At 37.9% G+C, this 16,595-nt stretch overlaps 1 protein-coding gene across 3 annotated transcripts in view; it reads left to right on the forward strand.

Moving 5' to 3' along the window:
- LOC124791033 (sedoheptulokinase-like) overlaps nt 1–16,595 on the forward strand; it is a 117,663-nt gene that overhangs the window by 22,202 nt on the left and 78,866 nt on the right. For all 3 annotated transcript variants that reach the window (XM_047257829.1, XM_047257831.1, XM_047257830.1), the window contains exons 2-3: nt 12,648–12,909; nt 15,884–16,143. In XM_047257829.1, coding sequence (XP_047113785.1) covers nt 12,679–12,909; nt 15,884–16,143 — 491 coding nt within the window. In that variant the 5' untranslated portion in view covers nt 12,648–12,678. The remainder of the gene's footprint in view (nt 1–12,647; nt 12,910–15,883; nt 16,144–16,595) is intronic.

The following is a 16,595-nucleotide window of genomic DNA, read 5'->3' on the forward strand; positions in this document are numbered from 1 at the left end:
CATTTGATGGATTATGATTTTTCTGGCTTTTAAGTATGAAATTGTGTATCAGGGGTCTATTAATCAAAGGCAGTTCATACATACAGTGAATGATGGTGTTCCTTAGGGAAATGGCAGCAAGGGACAGGAAAGGACACAGGTGCACTCAGTGTATGTGCCTGGGGCATCAATCAACAAGCTGAAGAGGCTATTCCAGCAGCCATTGAGTGAGCAGGATGCAACCACTGCAGATTGTGGCACACATGGGAACAAACGATGCCTGTTATCTGGGCTCTGAGGGCATACTTGGGTCATTCCAGTGACTGGCAGAAAAGATGAGTAGACCAGCCTTGCACATGGAGTTTCGATGAAGTTCACAATTTGTAGCATTGTCTCCAGAACTGATCATAGCCTCTTGGTTGGGAGTTGAGTGGAAGGACTGAACCAGAGACTTCAAAGGTTCTGTGACAAGTGAGGTTGCGACTTCCTGGACTTGCAATAATAAGGCTGAGAACTGTAGGGTTCCCCCTAAGTAGGTCAGGTGTGCACTACACGTCAGAGGCAGCTACTCAGGTAGCTGACTGTGTGTGGGGTGCACTAAGGGTTTCTTACATTAGGCAACTCTCCATCCAATCCAGATAACAATAGCTGTAGGAAACCCGGAAGTATCAGTGTAAGATTGAAAGAAATGCCCCCCACAGATGAGAGTATTAAAATCCTAATGGTTAACTGCTAAAGCATGTGAAACAGAGTGCCAGAGTTTGAAGCACTCCTGAAAATCAGTGAAGCTCACGTAATACTAGGTACAGAAAGCTAGTTGAAACCTGAAACTGACAGCAGAGAGATTTTTGGGAAAAACAGTTCTGCCACTAAATTTATGTCATGATTTGTATTTATCTTCAGTCCTTCTTGCATTATTTATGAAATTATTGAGAATTTGGCTGTTTCTATTAACTCTTGAAGAATAGACATTCCCCACTGCTATGTGGGTATTCTAATGGTGCAATTGGGTAGACAGAAAATCTAGTAAATAAAAAAATGAAAGAATGAAAGAAAAGTGAATGAGTAAAACTGAAGATGAAAGCTCAAGTTGGAATGAATGAGAGTTTATGCATCGTGATAAACCTCTTCTGTAGCATTCAGTTCCAGCTAATGATACAAGGCTTATTTATTAAGGACACTTACCATAGCAAAAATTGTATGTGAAAATACTCTATAGAGTGTAACGTAATTGTGTGTTCTTTCCATAAGCTAAAACTACTGTCTGATATTTTAACTCCTGAAGATGATAATCTTGACAGTTCTCATTCATGAAGTGATTTTTTTGTGAATTTAATGAATAAATACTATTATTTGACACTTTATCTTTAGCTGCAGGTTTCCTCAGATGTAACTGGCTGAAGTCAAAAGCTTTGGCTGCATGGTTCATTGTCTTTGGTTTTTGCTGAGCTTTGCCAATGCAGTGGCACAGTAGTAGCTTTAGTGCCATTACATCTACATCTACATCTATTCTCTGTTAATCACTGTGAGATGCATGGCAGAGGGTACATCCCATTGGACCAGTTATTAGGGTTTCTTCCTGTTCCCTTCATTTATGGAGTACAGGAAGAATGATTGTTTGAATGCCTCTGTGCATGCCGTAATTATTCTAATCTTATCCTCATGATCCCGATGTGAATGGTCTGCAAGATATTCTAGCATATTTCTAGAATCATCATTTAAAGCTGTTTCTTGAAACTTTGTTAATAGACCACCTCAGAATAGTTTACGTCTGTCTTCAAGAGTCTGCCAGTTTAGTTCCTTCAGTATCTCTGTGACACTCCCCCATGGATTAAACGAACCTGTAACCATTCATGCTGCCCTTCTTGGTGTGCATCAATATTGTCTGTTAGTCTCATTTGTTACAGCTCCCCCCCCTTCCACGCGTGAGCAGTATTCGCCGTATTCTAGGTTGGCTCACACGAGTGATTTGTAAGCAATCTATTTTGTAACCTGACTACACTTTCTCAGTATTCTGCCTATAAAACAAAGTCTACCACCTGCTTCAACCATGACTGAGGGTATTTGTATGAGTTGGCTGATTCCAAAAGGGACTCATTGCGGTTAATATCATACGATATTACATTTTGTGAAGTGCATAGTTTTATGTTTCTGAACATTGAGAGCAAGTTACAAACAGCTTCTTAATCACAGTAAAACCAGGTGGTTATCTCTGTTCCCTGCACTTTACAGAATAATTTAAATGCATAAGGCTTTAAAATCTTACTTGTTGTCTATATCCAATGCTCCTAAAGTTCTAAAGATTTTGTTTGAAAACAGTTTGAGTAAGGCTTATTTGTATCACTTACATTCATTGATGTCTGTGTTCCACCATGGGATACAACAACTTGAAAGTGAACAAATATCCACTGTTGAGATGATCGCAATTTTAGATAATGTGTGTTGTCTTCTTAAGAATAGATTAGAGAGTAATTTCATGTCACTAAAGACGAAAAAGGTCTTGATAAGTGCTAGGGAGGAGGGCCTTGATAAAGAAGCTGACAATTTTGAGCAGGAGGCAGTTTCATTGTATGGCAAATGTCTGGGCTATTTAGATAAATGGTATGTGTCCTTTTCAGAACTCAGTTGTTATAGGTGGTTAAATTTAAATGATAAAGTATGCATGGATGACGTACAAAAGTGTGTACAGTTCTTGAGTGATAAAGGCATTGTAATAAATGATGTCAAGTGTTGTGATGAGATATGTAATGGGAACCAGTTTTTGCAGCATCATAGCTCTGAATTTGAGAAGTTGTCCTGTAATGGTAAGTGAGTTAGATATTTAAGTGGTAGCAAGCATGAGGACTGGCATTCTGAACTGTTGAAACTAAGTCTGTATTTTTTTGCTATTCCTACACATAACGCTAATGTTGAAAGAGTATTTTCACTAATAAGAGCTCAGTGGACAGATGAAAGGAACAGATTATCTGTTGATTTGGTCAAAGGTATTGTTTTTGTAAAGTATAATTTTAAAAACTTCAGTTCTTTGGAATTTCAAACAAGCTAAATGTTTTGCACAAGATTAGTTCTTCAGAGAAATATAACTGACCCGCTGTTGATTATCGTATTTAACATTGTATGTGTCAGAATTATAAAAAAAATATTAATGTCTATGCCTGTGGGAATTATAAATAGCATTTAAATTTGAAATTTACATAATTTTTTTTTCATTGAGTGTTAATGTCCTACATTTTTGAAAAGTGTCCTACATTTTTTACCATGTGTCTTGCATTTCTATTAGGAAATCTGGTAACTCTATTCATTATAGATAACTACATCATCTGTAAAAAGCCTGATGTTGTGTTTAATATTGTCTGCAAGGTCATTAATATACAACATGAAAAGCAAGGGTCCCAACACATTTCCCTGGGGGACTCCTGAAGTTAATTCTACATCTGATGATTACTCTCCATCCAAGACAACAAGCTACATTCTCCATACCAAAAAGTCCTCAATCCAGTCACACATTTCACTTGATACCCCATAAGATCACACTTTTGATAATAAGTATAGGTATCATACATATACTTTTCAGAAATCAAGAAATACTGCATTGGCCTAATTGCATTGATCCAAAGCTTTCAGTATGTCATGTGAGAAAAGTGCGAGTTGGGTTCCACATGATCGAAGTTCTACTACCCATTGTGTAGATGGGTGTGACCTGTGCTTTTTATCCAAGAACTGGACACAGTTTTTTGTTCGAGGGATCTATGATAGATTGTAGTTAAAAGAGAGGCTAACTCAGCCGTAAATTCAGTACAGAATCTGACAGGGAGTCCAAAGAGCCCTGGAGCTATGTTCAACTTTAACGATTTCAGCTGTTTCTCAACACCATGGATACTATTTCATTCATCTTTTCAGAGGTACGAGGATTACATTGGGACAACTCTCCTGGGTTTTCCTTTGTAAAAGAACATTTGAAAATGTAGTTAAGCATTTCAGCTTTTGCTTTGCTATCCTCAATTTCAGTTCCTGTCTCATTAGCTAGTGGTTGGAAATTAACTTAGATGCCCCTAACAACCTTTACATATGACCAGAATTTCTTTGGGTTTTGTAAAAGATCATTTGACAAAGCTCTGCTATGGTAGTCAGTGAAGGTGCCACACATTGCCCTCTTGGCAGCTAAATGTGTTCCATTCAGCTTTTCTCTATCTACAGCCCTATATTTTGTTTTACAGCTATTATGCATGAATCTCTGTGTCTTTAAAAGTTCCTTTACAGGGACTGTATACCATAGAGGTTCTCTCCCATTATGGGCTGTTCTACTGGGTACATATCTGTCCAGTGCATGATCAGCTAGTCTTTGAAACCTGAGCCAGAGTGTTCCTCCAGATGCTCCTGACCTGTGCTGGAAGTTTCAACTTCCTCATTGAGATGACACTAATTTTTTATCTAATTTATTGAGCTTATATGTATTTTTGCTTATTTTGGTTGTCCTTTGTAATTTGGTAATCATTGTTGCCACAGCCACATCATGGTTACTGATACCAGTTTGGATGTGAAAATCCAAGAAGAGGTCAGGTCTGTTCATTGCCATTAAGTGCAATATACACTGAAAAGCCAGAAAAACTGGTACACCTGCCTAATATAGTGTAGGGCCCCCGCGAGCATGCAGAAGTGCCACAACACAACATGACATGGGCTTCACTAATGTATGAAGTAGTGCTGGATGGAACTGACACAATGAATCCTGCAGGGCTGTCCATAAATCTGTAAGAGTGCGAGGGGGTGGAGACCTCTTCTGAACAGCACATTTCAAGGCATCCCAGATATGCTCAGTAATGTTCATGTCTGGGGAGTATGGTGGCCAGCGGATTTGTTTAAACTCAGAAAGAGTGTTCCTGGAGCCACTCTGTAGCAATTCTGAATGTGTTGGGTGTTGCATTGTCCTGCTGGAATTGGCCAAGTCCGTTACAATGCACAATGGACATGAATGGATGCAGGTGATCAGATAGGATGCTTACTTAAGTGTCATCTATCAGAGTCATATCTAGATGTATCAGGAGTCATATATCACTCCAACTGCACAAGCCCCACCCATTATAGAGCCTCCACCAGCTTGAACAGTCCCCTGGTGATATGCAGGCTTGATGGATTCATTAGGTTGTCTCCATACCTGTACTCCATCCACTCGACCCAATTCAAAATGAGACTCATCCAACCAGGCAACATGTTTCCAGTCATCAGCAGTCCAGTGCTGGAGTTGACAGGCCCTGGTGAGGCGTAAAGCTTTGTGTCATGCAGTTATTAAGGGAACACGAGTGGGCCTTCAACTCCAAAAGCCCATATCAATGATGTTTTGTTGAATTGTCCACACACTGACACTTGTTGATGGCCCAGCATTGAAATCTGCAACAATTTGCAGAAGGGTTGCACTTCTGTCAAGTTGAACGATTCTCTTCAGTCATCATTGGTCCCGTTCTTGCAGGATCTTTTCCTGGCTGCATTGATGCCAGAGATTTGTTGTTTTGTTGGATTCCTGATATTCACAGTACGCTCATGAAATGGCCTTATGGGAAAATCTCCACTTCATCTCTGCCTCAGAGATGCCGAGTCCCATTGCTCGTGCGCCGACTGGTCAAGCCCACTTAAATCTTGATAATATGCCATCATAGCAGTAGTAACCAATCTAACAACTGCACCAGACACTTGACATCTTATATAGGCATTGCCAACTGCTGTGCTGTGTTCTGCCTAATTACATCTCTCTATATTTGAATACGCATGCCTATACCAGTTTCTTTGTGACTTCAGTGCATTTCTGTCATTAGTGGGGTTCTTAGCTATCTGTCATAGGTAGTTTTCAGAGAAGGCATTGAGTACAGTCCCACAGGATGTCTTATCATGCCCACCACTAACAAAATTGTAATTTTCCCAATTCTTGGGTGATTAAAATCTCCATCAATGATTACAGTAGGATTGGGGAACTTATGTGCAAGTGAACTGAGGTTTTCTCTAAAGTTCACGGTTACATTAGGAGGTGAGTCTGGTGGGTGATAGAAGGATCCAATTATCATTTTATGCCCACCCCTGATACTGAGTCTTGGCCATACAATCTCACATGCAACTTCAATTTCTGTCTTGGTGGATTTAAGTTTCTTGTCTACTGCGACAAATACACACCTCCATTACCCCTTTGCCTATCCTTTTGATATACTCTTAAATTTTCCCCAAAAATCTTACTGCTGTCAGTTTCAGGGTTCAACCATCTTTCTATACCTAGTATTATGATAGCTTCACTGCTTTTCATCTTTGGCAGTTTACCATCAGGATTTTAATACTCTCACCAGTGGGAGGCATTCCTTTCTGTCTGACAGTGATACTTCTTGGTTTCCTACAGCTGTCGTTATTATTTTTAAATGTTGTCTATTGTTATGATTGAGCACCTGTTCAAAGGTTTCAACTGGCTCGAAATATTTACTGCCTTCTGCAATGTAGCAGCATTATCTTTTTTATTTCCTGATGTAGCCCAAATGAAAACTGCATACATCAGTTTAATTGTGATTAATTGTTACTGAACTGTAGACAATTAAGTACTGAAAACATGTCTCTCTCTTAATGCCACCTTCATTAGTTCGTTATGGCATCTCCTCCATTATACATCTATAAAATGTGCTGAGTGAAAAGAATAAAAATTATAGAATGTAAATATATTATATATATGAAGACAGTAACTGTTCTCGAAAGAACAGATACTGTTGATGACTGTGCAGCTTTTCCCTGGAATAAATGATGACTAACTGAAACCCTCAGCTGTCTATAAGGTACATTACATATGTAGAATTGTAGACAGTTTGCAATGTGAGTCTCACGGGAACCCTGCAAGGGATAAGTCCCTGCAGTCGCGCTATTCATCTGTGTCCTCAGTGGCTCAGATGGATAGAGCATCTGCCATGTAAGCAGGAGATACCGGGTTTGAGACCCAGTCGGGGCACACATTTTCAGCTGTCCACATCGAGGTATATCAACAACCCCTGTCGGCAGCTGAGGGTTTCAGTTAGTCATCATTTATTCCAGGGAAAAGCTGCATGGTCATCAACAGTATCTGTTCTTTCGAGAACAGTTACTGTCTTCATATAGATAGTTAAAGGCTACCCAGCTATTGACCTTTGTCTGTGCAAATGCGCACAGGTTGCCCAAACTCTTACGGGAACCGCCAAAGTGTGCGCAAGTAATGAGTGGATGGGCAAATGTCTATAAGGTACATTACATATGTAGAATTGTGGACAGTTGGGAATGTGAGTCTCACGGGAACCCTGCAAGGGATAAGTCCCTGCAGTCGCGCTATTCATCTGTGTCCTCAGTGGCTCAGATGGATAGAGCATCTGCCATGTAAGCAGGAGATACCGGGTTTGAGTCCCGGTCAGGGCACACATTTTCAGCTGTCCACATCGAGGTATATCAACAACACCTGTCGCTATCTGAGGGTTTCAGTTAGTCATCAGTAAATGTATTAATTTTGAGGTCTTTAATAAGACCTGCAAGACATTCAATTTTCAATTCTGCATAAAATTTTAATAGTTTTTTATTCAGAATGAATGCTTTCTTGATATTAGCAACATCATACCAGGAAAGTATCTTGTAAGCCAATACTTTTGTCTGGAGGCCTGGGTAGTGAGCAGAATAAGGCTGAAATATAGTTTACCATTCACCTGTACTACAAAGAATTTTACCATTAATTTTCATTTAACAATGATCAAAATTATGTATTTATAAACCCTGCAAGTAATCAAGTTATTTCTTGTAAACTACTTACTTACCTATTCAGCTATTGCCTTCCCTGTGTCAATAATGATTATGTTCAAGGCACTTATTTATGAACTTGTGATTTCAGTGAACTTTGCAGATTTCAAAATATCTTTTAAATACTGTGATAGGTCAAAATCAGGAGCAGAGGAAGCACGAATCCTGTGCAGTGTCATATTTTATATTTGTTGTACTGATTCCAGCAATACAAGTGGAGACTATTACTATCATCAGTACTACTGTATAAAGACAAGTCATTGATTAACATTGTTATCAAAGAATTCAAATAGTGTTTGACTAATTCTCTTCAAATTTTGACACGATACTCTACTAAAGGTTCAGACAGACATAGGCTACATATTTTTAATATACAGGGTCGTCCATTGATCGTGATCGAACCAAATATCTCATGAAATAAGTGTCAAATGAAAAAACTACAAAGAACAAACTTGTCTAGCTTGAAGGGGGAACCAGATGGCGCTATGGTTGGCCCATCAGATGGCGCTGCCATAGGTCAAACAGATATCAACTTGGTGTTTTTTTTGTAAATAGGAACTCCCATTTTTTATTACATATTCGTGTAGTACGTAAAGAAATATGAATGTTTTAGTTGGACCACTTTTTTTGCTTTGTGATAGATGGCGCTGTAATAGTCACAAACATATGGCTCACAATTGTAGACAAACAGTTGGTAACAGATAGGTTTTTTTAAATTAAAATACTGAACTTGGATATGTTTGAACATTTTATTTCAGTTGTTCCAATGTGATACATATAACTTTGTGAACTTGTCATTTCTGAGAATGCATGCTGTTACAGCGTGATTACCTGTAAATACCACATTAATGCAATAAATGCTCAAAATGATGTCTGACAACCTCAATGCATTTGGCGATACGTGTAACTACACTCCTCTCAACAGTGAGTAGTTTGCCTTCCGTAATCATCGCACATGCATTGACAATGCGCTGACACATGTTGTCAGGCGTTGTTGGTGGATCACGATAGCAAATATCCTTCAACTTTCCCCATTGAAAGAAATCCAGGGACGTCAGATCTGGTGAACGTGCAGGCCATGGTATGGTGCGTCGACGACCAATCCACCTGTCATGAAATATGCTATTCAATACCGATTCAACTGCACACGAGCTATGTGCCAGACATCCATCATGTTGGAAGTACATCGCCATTCTGTCATGCAGTGAAACATCTTGTAGTAACATCGGTAGAACATTATGTAGGAAATCAGCATACATTGCGCCATTTAGATTGCCATCAATAAAATGGGGACCAATTATTCTTCCTCCCATAATGCCGCATCATACATTAACCCGCCAAGGTCGCTGATGTTCCACTTGTCGCAACCACCATGGATTTTCCGTTGCTCAGTAGTGCATATTATAACGGTTTACATTACCGCTGTTGGTGAATGACGCTTCATTGCTAAATAGAACGCGTGCAAAAAATCTGTCATCGTCCTGTAATTTCTCTTGTGCCCAGTGGCAGAACTGTACACGACATTCAAAGTCATTGCCATGCAATTCCTGGTGCATAGAAATATGGAACGGGTGCAATCAATGTTGATGTAGCATTCTCAACACCGACATTTTTGAGATTCCTGATTCTCGCGCAGTTTGTGTGCTACTGATGTGCGGATTAGCCGCGACAGCAGCTAAAACACCTATTTGAGCATCATCATTTCTTGCAGGTCATGGTTGATGTTTCACATGTGGCTGAACACTTCCTGTTTCCTTAAATAATGTAACTATCTGGCGAATGGTCCGGACACTTGGATGATGTCATCCAGGATACTGAGCAGCATACATAGCACACGCCTGGTGGGCATTTTGATCACAATAGCCATACATCAACACAATATCGACCTTTTCTGCAATTGCTAAACGGACCATTTTAACACGGGTAATGTATCATGAAGCAAATACCGTCCACACTGGCAGAATGTTACGTGATACCACGTACTTGTACGTTTGTGACTATTACAGCGCCATCTGCCACAAAGCGAAAAAAGTGATCCAACTAAAACATTCATATTTCTTTACATACTACATGAATATGTAATAAAAAATGGGGGTTCCTATTTTTAAAAAAACGCAGTTGATATCCGTTTGATCTATGGCAGTGCCATCTAGCGGGCCAACCATAGCGCCATCTTGTTTCCCCCTTCAAGCTAGACGAGTTTCCTTCTTTGTAGTTTTTGCGTTTGATGCTTATTTCGTGAGATATTTGGCCTGGTCACTATCAATGGACCACCCTGTATATGATATAAAGTATGTATCTAATAGTATATAGACAGGAAATGTTCTTAGCAAAAGTCTTGAAAAAGTTTTTGACCAATTTACTTCAAATTTTTATGCAATATTAAAATGAACATTTGGATGTGCATATACAATATATTTTTATTATCTAAAAATATATGTAATATATAATATGGGTCTTAGCTAAAATATAGAGAAGTTTATTTATTTATTTATTTTGACCCAACATCAACACAAAAAGGCTTTTTTTGTCCAGTCTTCTAGATAAGTCAGAGCCTTACTTACTAGAGTTATATATTATTGCCTGGCATTTTTATCTACACAACTTTTTCTAAATTTAGTTGAGAGAACAATGTTACATATATAGACAATTTATTATTGCAATACTTAGATTAAGGAATCTACAGTTTGTGACACAGTCTAAGATCTGAGATTACATATATTTTTAGATAGATGGTCTTCCATTATATGAGTGTACTAAATCTAGACGCTCATCTATTGAATATGAAGGATTCTTTAGGAGCCACAATTTTAATTTCTTTCTTAGTTTGTAATGGGCATTTTGGAGGTATTAGGATGGAAGCAATTCAGTAGTTTTATGCCTGCAAAGCGAGGGCTTTTCTCATAAAGTGTTGTTCTATGAGAGATGATGTGGGGTCTCTCTCTATACCTCTAGTGTTGTGATCATGTATTTCTTTATTAAGTGTTTGTTACTGTTTACTGCCATAATGACTATCTTCAGTACATACACATTATGAATAGTTAGTATTTTAAATTCTTTAAACAAATTTCTGCAGGACTCCCTGGCACTTTTCTTTCCCATAATTCTAAGTGCCTTTTCATATTACCTTTACTGCTGTATCCCCATACCTCTATCCCACATCTTAGATGGGATTCAAATAGTGCAAAATATATTTGCCTGAGAGTGGTGATGTTACAAAAAGGTGTCAGTTTTCTTAGGACATATATGGTAGTACATAGCTTTTTGCAAATTTCATTTACATGATCAGACCAGTTTCACTCTGCATCAAGTGTCAGGCCAAGAAATTTGGTCGAGTATTGTTTTTTAATCTGAAACTAAGGAAAAATTGTTAGCCAACATGCTTCAAATTTGTACACAATATTCTAATAAAGATTCAAATGGACATAGGCTATGTATATTTTTTAGACAATAATGTATAGGTTTTCTGTTGAAACTGACTATGAGAAAGAAAATGTTGTGCTGTGAAAGTGTGCTGTTTTGTTTTCTTTCTCACTTTCAGTTTTAACTACAACAGCAGAGCATTTAAACTGTCAGATATATTGTTTCTCCCATATACATTCTTCCTCCCTATATATAATTTTAAATAAAAATTATACACAACTGTGCACTGTTTTGTTATCATAGTCGCTTTTTAACACAAAATGTGAAAGTGATATGCATGACTTATTGCCTTATGATTAGGACACTACTATGGAATCTCTATTGTGCGAAAGCCTGTAATGCTATCCATCTGCAGTTTAAAACTATGCAAAATACTCTCAATGAAACTGCTGTCCTCAATAGTTAGAGCAACAGGAGAGATCTCTCACATCCAGTATACCAATGATCCCAACCAGTTTACCCATTTATTTTAAGCAACTTAAATTCCCAGTCAAGTTTTTGTTGGCTGTGGACAGAGAGAAGAGGGAGAAAGATGTGGAGATAGGGGGAGGGGGAGATGGACAGAGAGAGGATGAGGAGCTGATGGACAGGGAGAAGGGGGAAGGAAAAGCAGACTATGACGTACAACCAATTCCAAAACATATTTAGCAATTGCAGGTTTTGCTAGTAATAATCTAGTTTCCTAAGTGAGTTGTATGATCTCTACCATATCATAGAGAACTGTAATTGTGGTCATATGCTTATCTTTATGTACATAAATGTGTGGTCTTGCTCACATTTTAATTTATTTGAACAAATAGAACCTGTTACAGATTTGCAGCCATAATCAGTTAAAAATTCAGTGACAGAAAGAGTGTGGAGTCATAAATTTGACTGTGTGTTGCTGAATTTTTATGATATGGTGATGCCGTAAAATCAAAACCAGTTCTGTGTTCAGGTAAATTAAAATTTGACAATTGTACAGTTTATTTAGACATCATGGTTGCATATCTCCTCCAAAGGTAAAATATGATCTCATTTTATAAACAGATAACAGTCTTCGACCAGTTGCAGTGATAGCTCAAAATGAGAATGAGTCTCACAAACATTTCTAATATGGATAATTATCACTGATTTAATATTTTAAGAAACTTCTTTACTGGTTGTGCCCTGAAAGCTTGTTTATTAGCAATGCCTGTAGTGTCTACCTAAGTAAAATCTATATTTTATAGTTTTTTTTTAGTTACACTGAATCTTGCCTTTTCTAGCTTCTTATGTTCTTTCTTACCTTCCTTTTCCTTTTAGGCTCAGAAATGTAGACACTTTCAGTTTCTTCAGTGAAAAATTGTATCTTGTTGTTTATACAAGTAGTTCTTCCAGATGAAAAAAACTTTATATCTATTGTTTACAGCCATTCATTTGTGAGTTCAACAATAATATATTGTATTATGGTGCTTCTTAAAAGTCTCTGTTTTGTTTAACAGATCAATAGACTGTCCAGAGAGAATAATCGTGATGTCTGAAGTCAAAAGGAAATTAGTTTTGGGTATTGATATTGGAACAACATCTATAAAAGTCTGCATTGTTGATGCAGCCACAAAACAGACATTGTCTAAGCAGGCAAAGGATACTCAAGCAAATGTGCCTAGCGACCAAGGGTCAGAAGGAAACAAGCAAAATGTACCTAAAATTATTTCTGCATTGAATTTTTGCATATCTAGGCTTCCAAAGGATCAACTGAAAGATGTGAGTGTTTAATTGTGTACATTTCATTTATTTTATGGGTTTATTAGCAATTATATTGCCCTTAGAAATTAATGAGTTACTGTTTCAAATGTATATAAGTGAATTTGTTAGGTAATCATAAGATGCTGAATTACTTCTAACAGCGATGCATCTGTATGCAGTTTAAGATTTTAAAGACTTATCTAATCAGAAGTACAATATATTCTATATCTTCTTTTGTAATCAAGGAAAAACAAAAATAATTACAACTCAAAAATGTTATTCTGACTGACAACAGTGACTGTCAGCCAACAGCACATGTTACATATGTAATCCTGCTGTCTGTGGCATACTGTTGTAACACACTTGTTAAGAATCCTTGTTGTTTATATAAAATACAGCTTCGTTGGCAATGGAAGTCGTTTTATTTCAACAAATGACTCAGAAGTAGCCTCTTGAGTGTGATGATATTCAATCAAAATGTGGACCACACAAAACGGCAATGATGACATGTGAAAGTACAAAATGAGACAAAAACTTATTTTTTAACTTGAAACATATGAAAAAAACTGATGTGAACTTTAAATGTGAACATTTTTAGGTTAGGCTTTACCGTGAGTGTTACTGACATTAAATGAAACAACAAGTTCACTGTTACCAGTCACTGTTTTATTTATTTCCACGACGCGTTTCAAAGGTTTAAACCACCATCATCGGGTGGATTTACATTAGTAAGTATTACATTTGTGTGTGTGTTGTGTTACGATTTTTGGAGGAACTTGTGGCACTGCCTTCAATGGTCACAGGTTCCTTTTGCTGTTGTAACACATCACATGTATACTGCCACATTTGTAAACAAATATGGCTGTTGATGGAGGTTTAAACCTTCGAAACACGTCGTGGAAATAAATAAAATGGTGACTGGTAACAGTGAACTTGTTGTTTCATTTAAAACTGATGTGTCTGTTTGTTAGAGCATAAATCATAACCATGTAATGTGCGATTACTCCAAATAGCCATATGTGACACAGTTAAAGATTTTTTTAAGCTCCAGTCTTCTAGCAGAGCTATTCCCACTGAGTTGGGAGTTTGGGGAGAAGTATTATGAATGCCAGTGCATCACATGGCAGCTTCTCTGGCATGCTGTAAGCAATCCAGATCAAGAGATCAAGCTGGCAAAGGGGTGAAGATAGTCATGTTGAAGCCAACCAATGGGTCCACTGAATTTATTTGGTTGGTTAATGTAATCGGCTGCTGCCACAGCATGAGGTTGTTGTTGTTGCGGTCTTCAGTCCTGAGACTGGTTTGATGCAGCTCTCCGTGCTACCCTATCCTGTGCAAGTTTCTTCATCTCCCAGTACCTACTGCAACCTACATCCTTCTGAATCTGCATAGTGTATTCATCTCTTGGTCTCCCTCTACGATTTTTACCCTCCACGCTGCCCTCCAATGCTAAATTTGTGATCCCTTGATGCCTCAGAACATGTCCTACCAACTGGTCCCTTCTTCTCGTCAAGTTGTGCCACAAACTCCTCTTCTCCCCAATTCTATTCAATACCTCCTCATTAGTTATGTGATCTACCCATCTAATCTTCAGCATTCTTCTGTAGCACCACATTTCGAAAGCTTCTATTCTCTTCCTGTCCAAACTATTTATCGTCCATGTTTCGCTTCCATACATGGCTACACTCCATACAAATACTTTCAGAAACGACTTCCTGACACTTAAATCTATACTCGATGTTAACAAATTTCTCTTCTTCAGAAACGCTTTCCTTGCCATTGCCAGTCTACATTTTATATACTCTCTACTTCGACCATCATCAGTTATTTTGCTCCCCAAATAGCAAAACTCCTTTACTACCTTAAGTGTCTCATTTCCTAATCTAATTCCCTCAGCATCACTCGACTTAATTTGACTACATTCCATTATCCTCGTTTTGCTTTTGTTGATGTTCATCTTATATCCTCCTTTCAAGACAATGTCCATTCCGTTCAACTGCTCTTCCAAGTCCTTTGCTGTTTCTGACAGAATTACAACGTCATCGGCGAACCTCAAAGTTTTTATTTCTTTCAGCATGAGGATATCCAGAAAATGTGAAAACATTGTCAAAAAAGACATCTGCCAGTTCTACGTGGAAAGACATTGAGCTATGTACATGTATCTAAAGATATATCAACTTACATGCAGACACTGTAGTGCCTAGAGACAGTCCTTTGATGGATGAAATTGCCAAATCAGTATTAAAGCTGAACAGGGAATCATCTGTTAAGAAGATACACCAGTACTGATCTTCTGCCTAGTGTCCGTGTTTGTACTGCAAATACTCCCTACTGTGATGAATGACACAGATCTCACTGGTCACCTCACATAAACACTAACTTCATGAAGCATTCTTCTTTCTGATAATACACTTCTTGAATTGGAGAAAAGGCTAATACTGGGATGGGGTGTGGTTCTATTCTTTGGAATGCACAGCTGGACGTATTGGAGACTGGAACTTGGAAAAGGGCTGGAACTTGTTGCAGTCCTTTTCCACTTGAGGCTGAATTTTCTGAATTTTAAAAATTGTTACAACATATTATGGACAACAGAAGGATGTACATTAACCACCTGACAACTTCTGTTTAACTTTGCCTTCCATTTTTAAATGGCTACCCATCACAATTTTTCTAGTAGATGATATCTCAGCACAGTCCAACCAAGTTAAGTGTCTGTGTTGTCTTCCATCATTCTCACAGCACCAGCCAATATCCTACTACTAAACACAAAGCTGTTTCCCATATAGACGTAATGCAGACAAAATTACTGTGCCATTGGCTTGCATATAGTGTTTTGAGTAGTGCTTTAATAGTGACAATGTGCATAATATTTAGGTTAGGTGCTCTACGTTTTTCTGAGTAAATGCTCATGTGATTTTCCCTAATTTATGAAAGTCAGTGTGGTAGTTACACAGAAGTTGTCATTCACTTATTGTTCTTATTGACATTTAAGGTGGAGCATATTGGGATTTGTGGACAGATGCATGGTGTTATGCTGTGGACTAGTCAGGAAGGAGAAAAAGCTTGGGAACGAACAGAGGTGTTTACTGGTTGTAGATACGAAGCTAATGCCAAAGCTGTATCGGCACTATATACATGGCAAGACTCTCGTTGTGACCCACAGTTTCTGGCTACACTGCCAAAGCCTCAGTCACACCTTCATGTTTACTCTGGCTATGGATGTGCTACACTGTTCTGGATTGCTCGCAACAGGTACCAGAATAAGCTGTTTTTTCATACCTATATTTTTATGTTGTTTTAAAAGGATTATTTAACTTTGTTGTTGTTTTAACATTAGTAGTTTTAATTAATTTTAGACTTAGTAGATTTTAAAGTATTTTCAGAACTCCTTAGAAAATCTTCATAGTTTCACAATGTAGACTTACCTGATAAAATGTGGGCTGTCAGCTGAAGTTAAATTTTTCTGTGATAAGCCATACTGGAACAATTATGCCCTGGATAATCCAGTATCATAAGTATTATGCGCTCACATCTTACAGGTAGTGGACTGAGGAACACAGGCATTTAAGTAATAAAAAGAAATAAAGTAGCCTCAGGCTGCTAGAATTGTTTTATTATTTCATGATCAATTTTGAGACTTTATGCCTCATCCTCAGATGTACCTGATCAATGTTATGTATTAATCTCCTAGATCACAGCAGGCA

This window comes from Schistocerca piceifrons, chromosome 1 (genome assembly GCF_021461385.2).
Source record: "Schistocerca piceifrons isolate TAMUIC-IGC-003096 chromosome 1, iqSchPice1.1, whole genome shotgun sequence".
NCBI classification, from domain to species: domain Eukaryota; kingdom Metazoa; phylum Arthropoda; class Insecta; order Orthoptera; family Acrididae; genus Schistocerca; species Schistocerca piceifrons.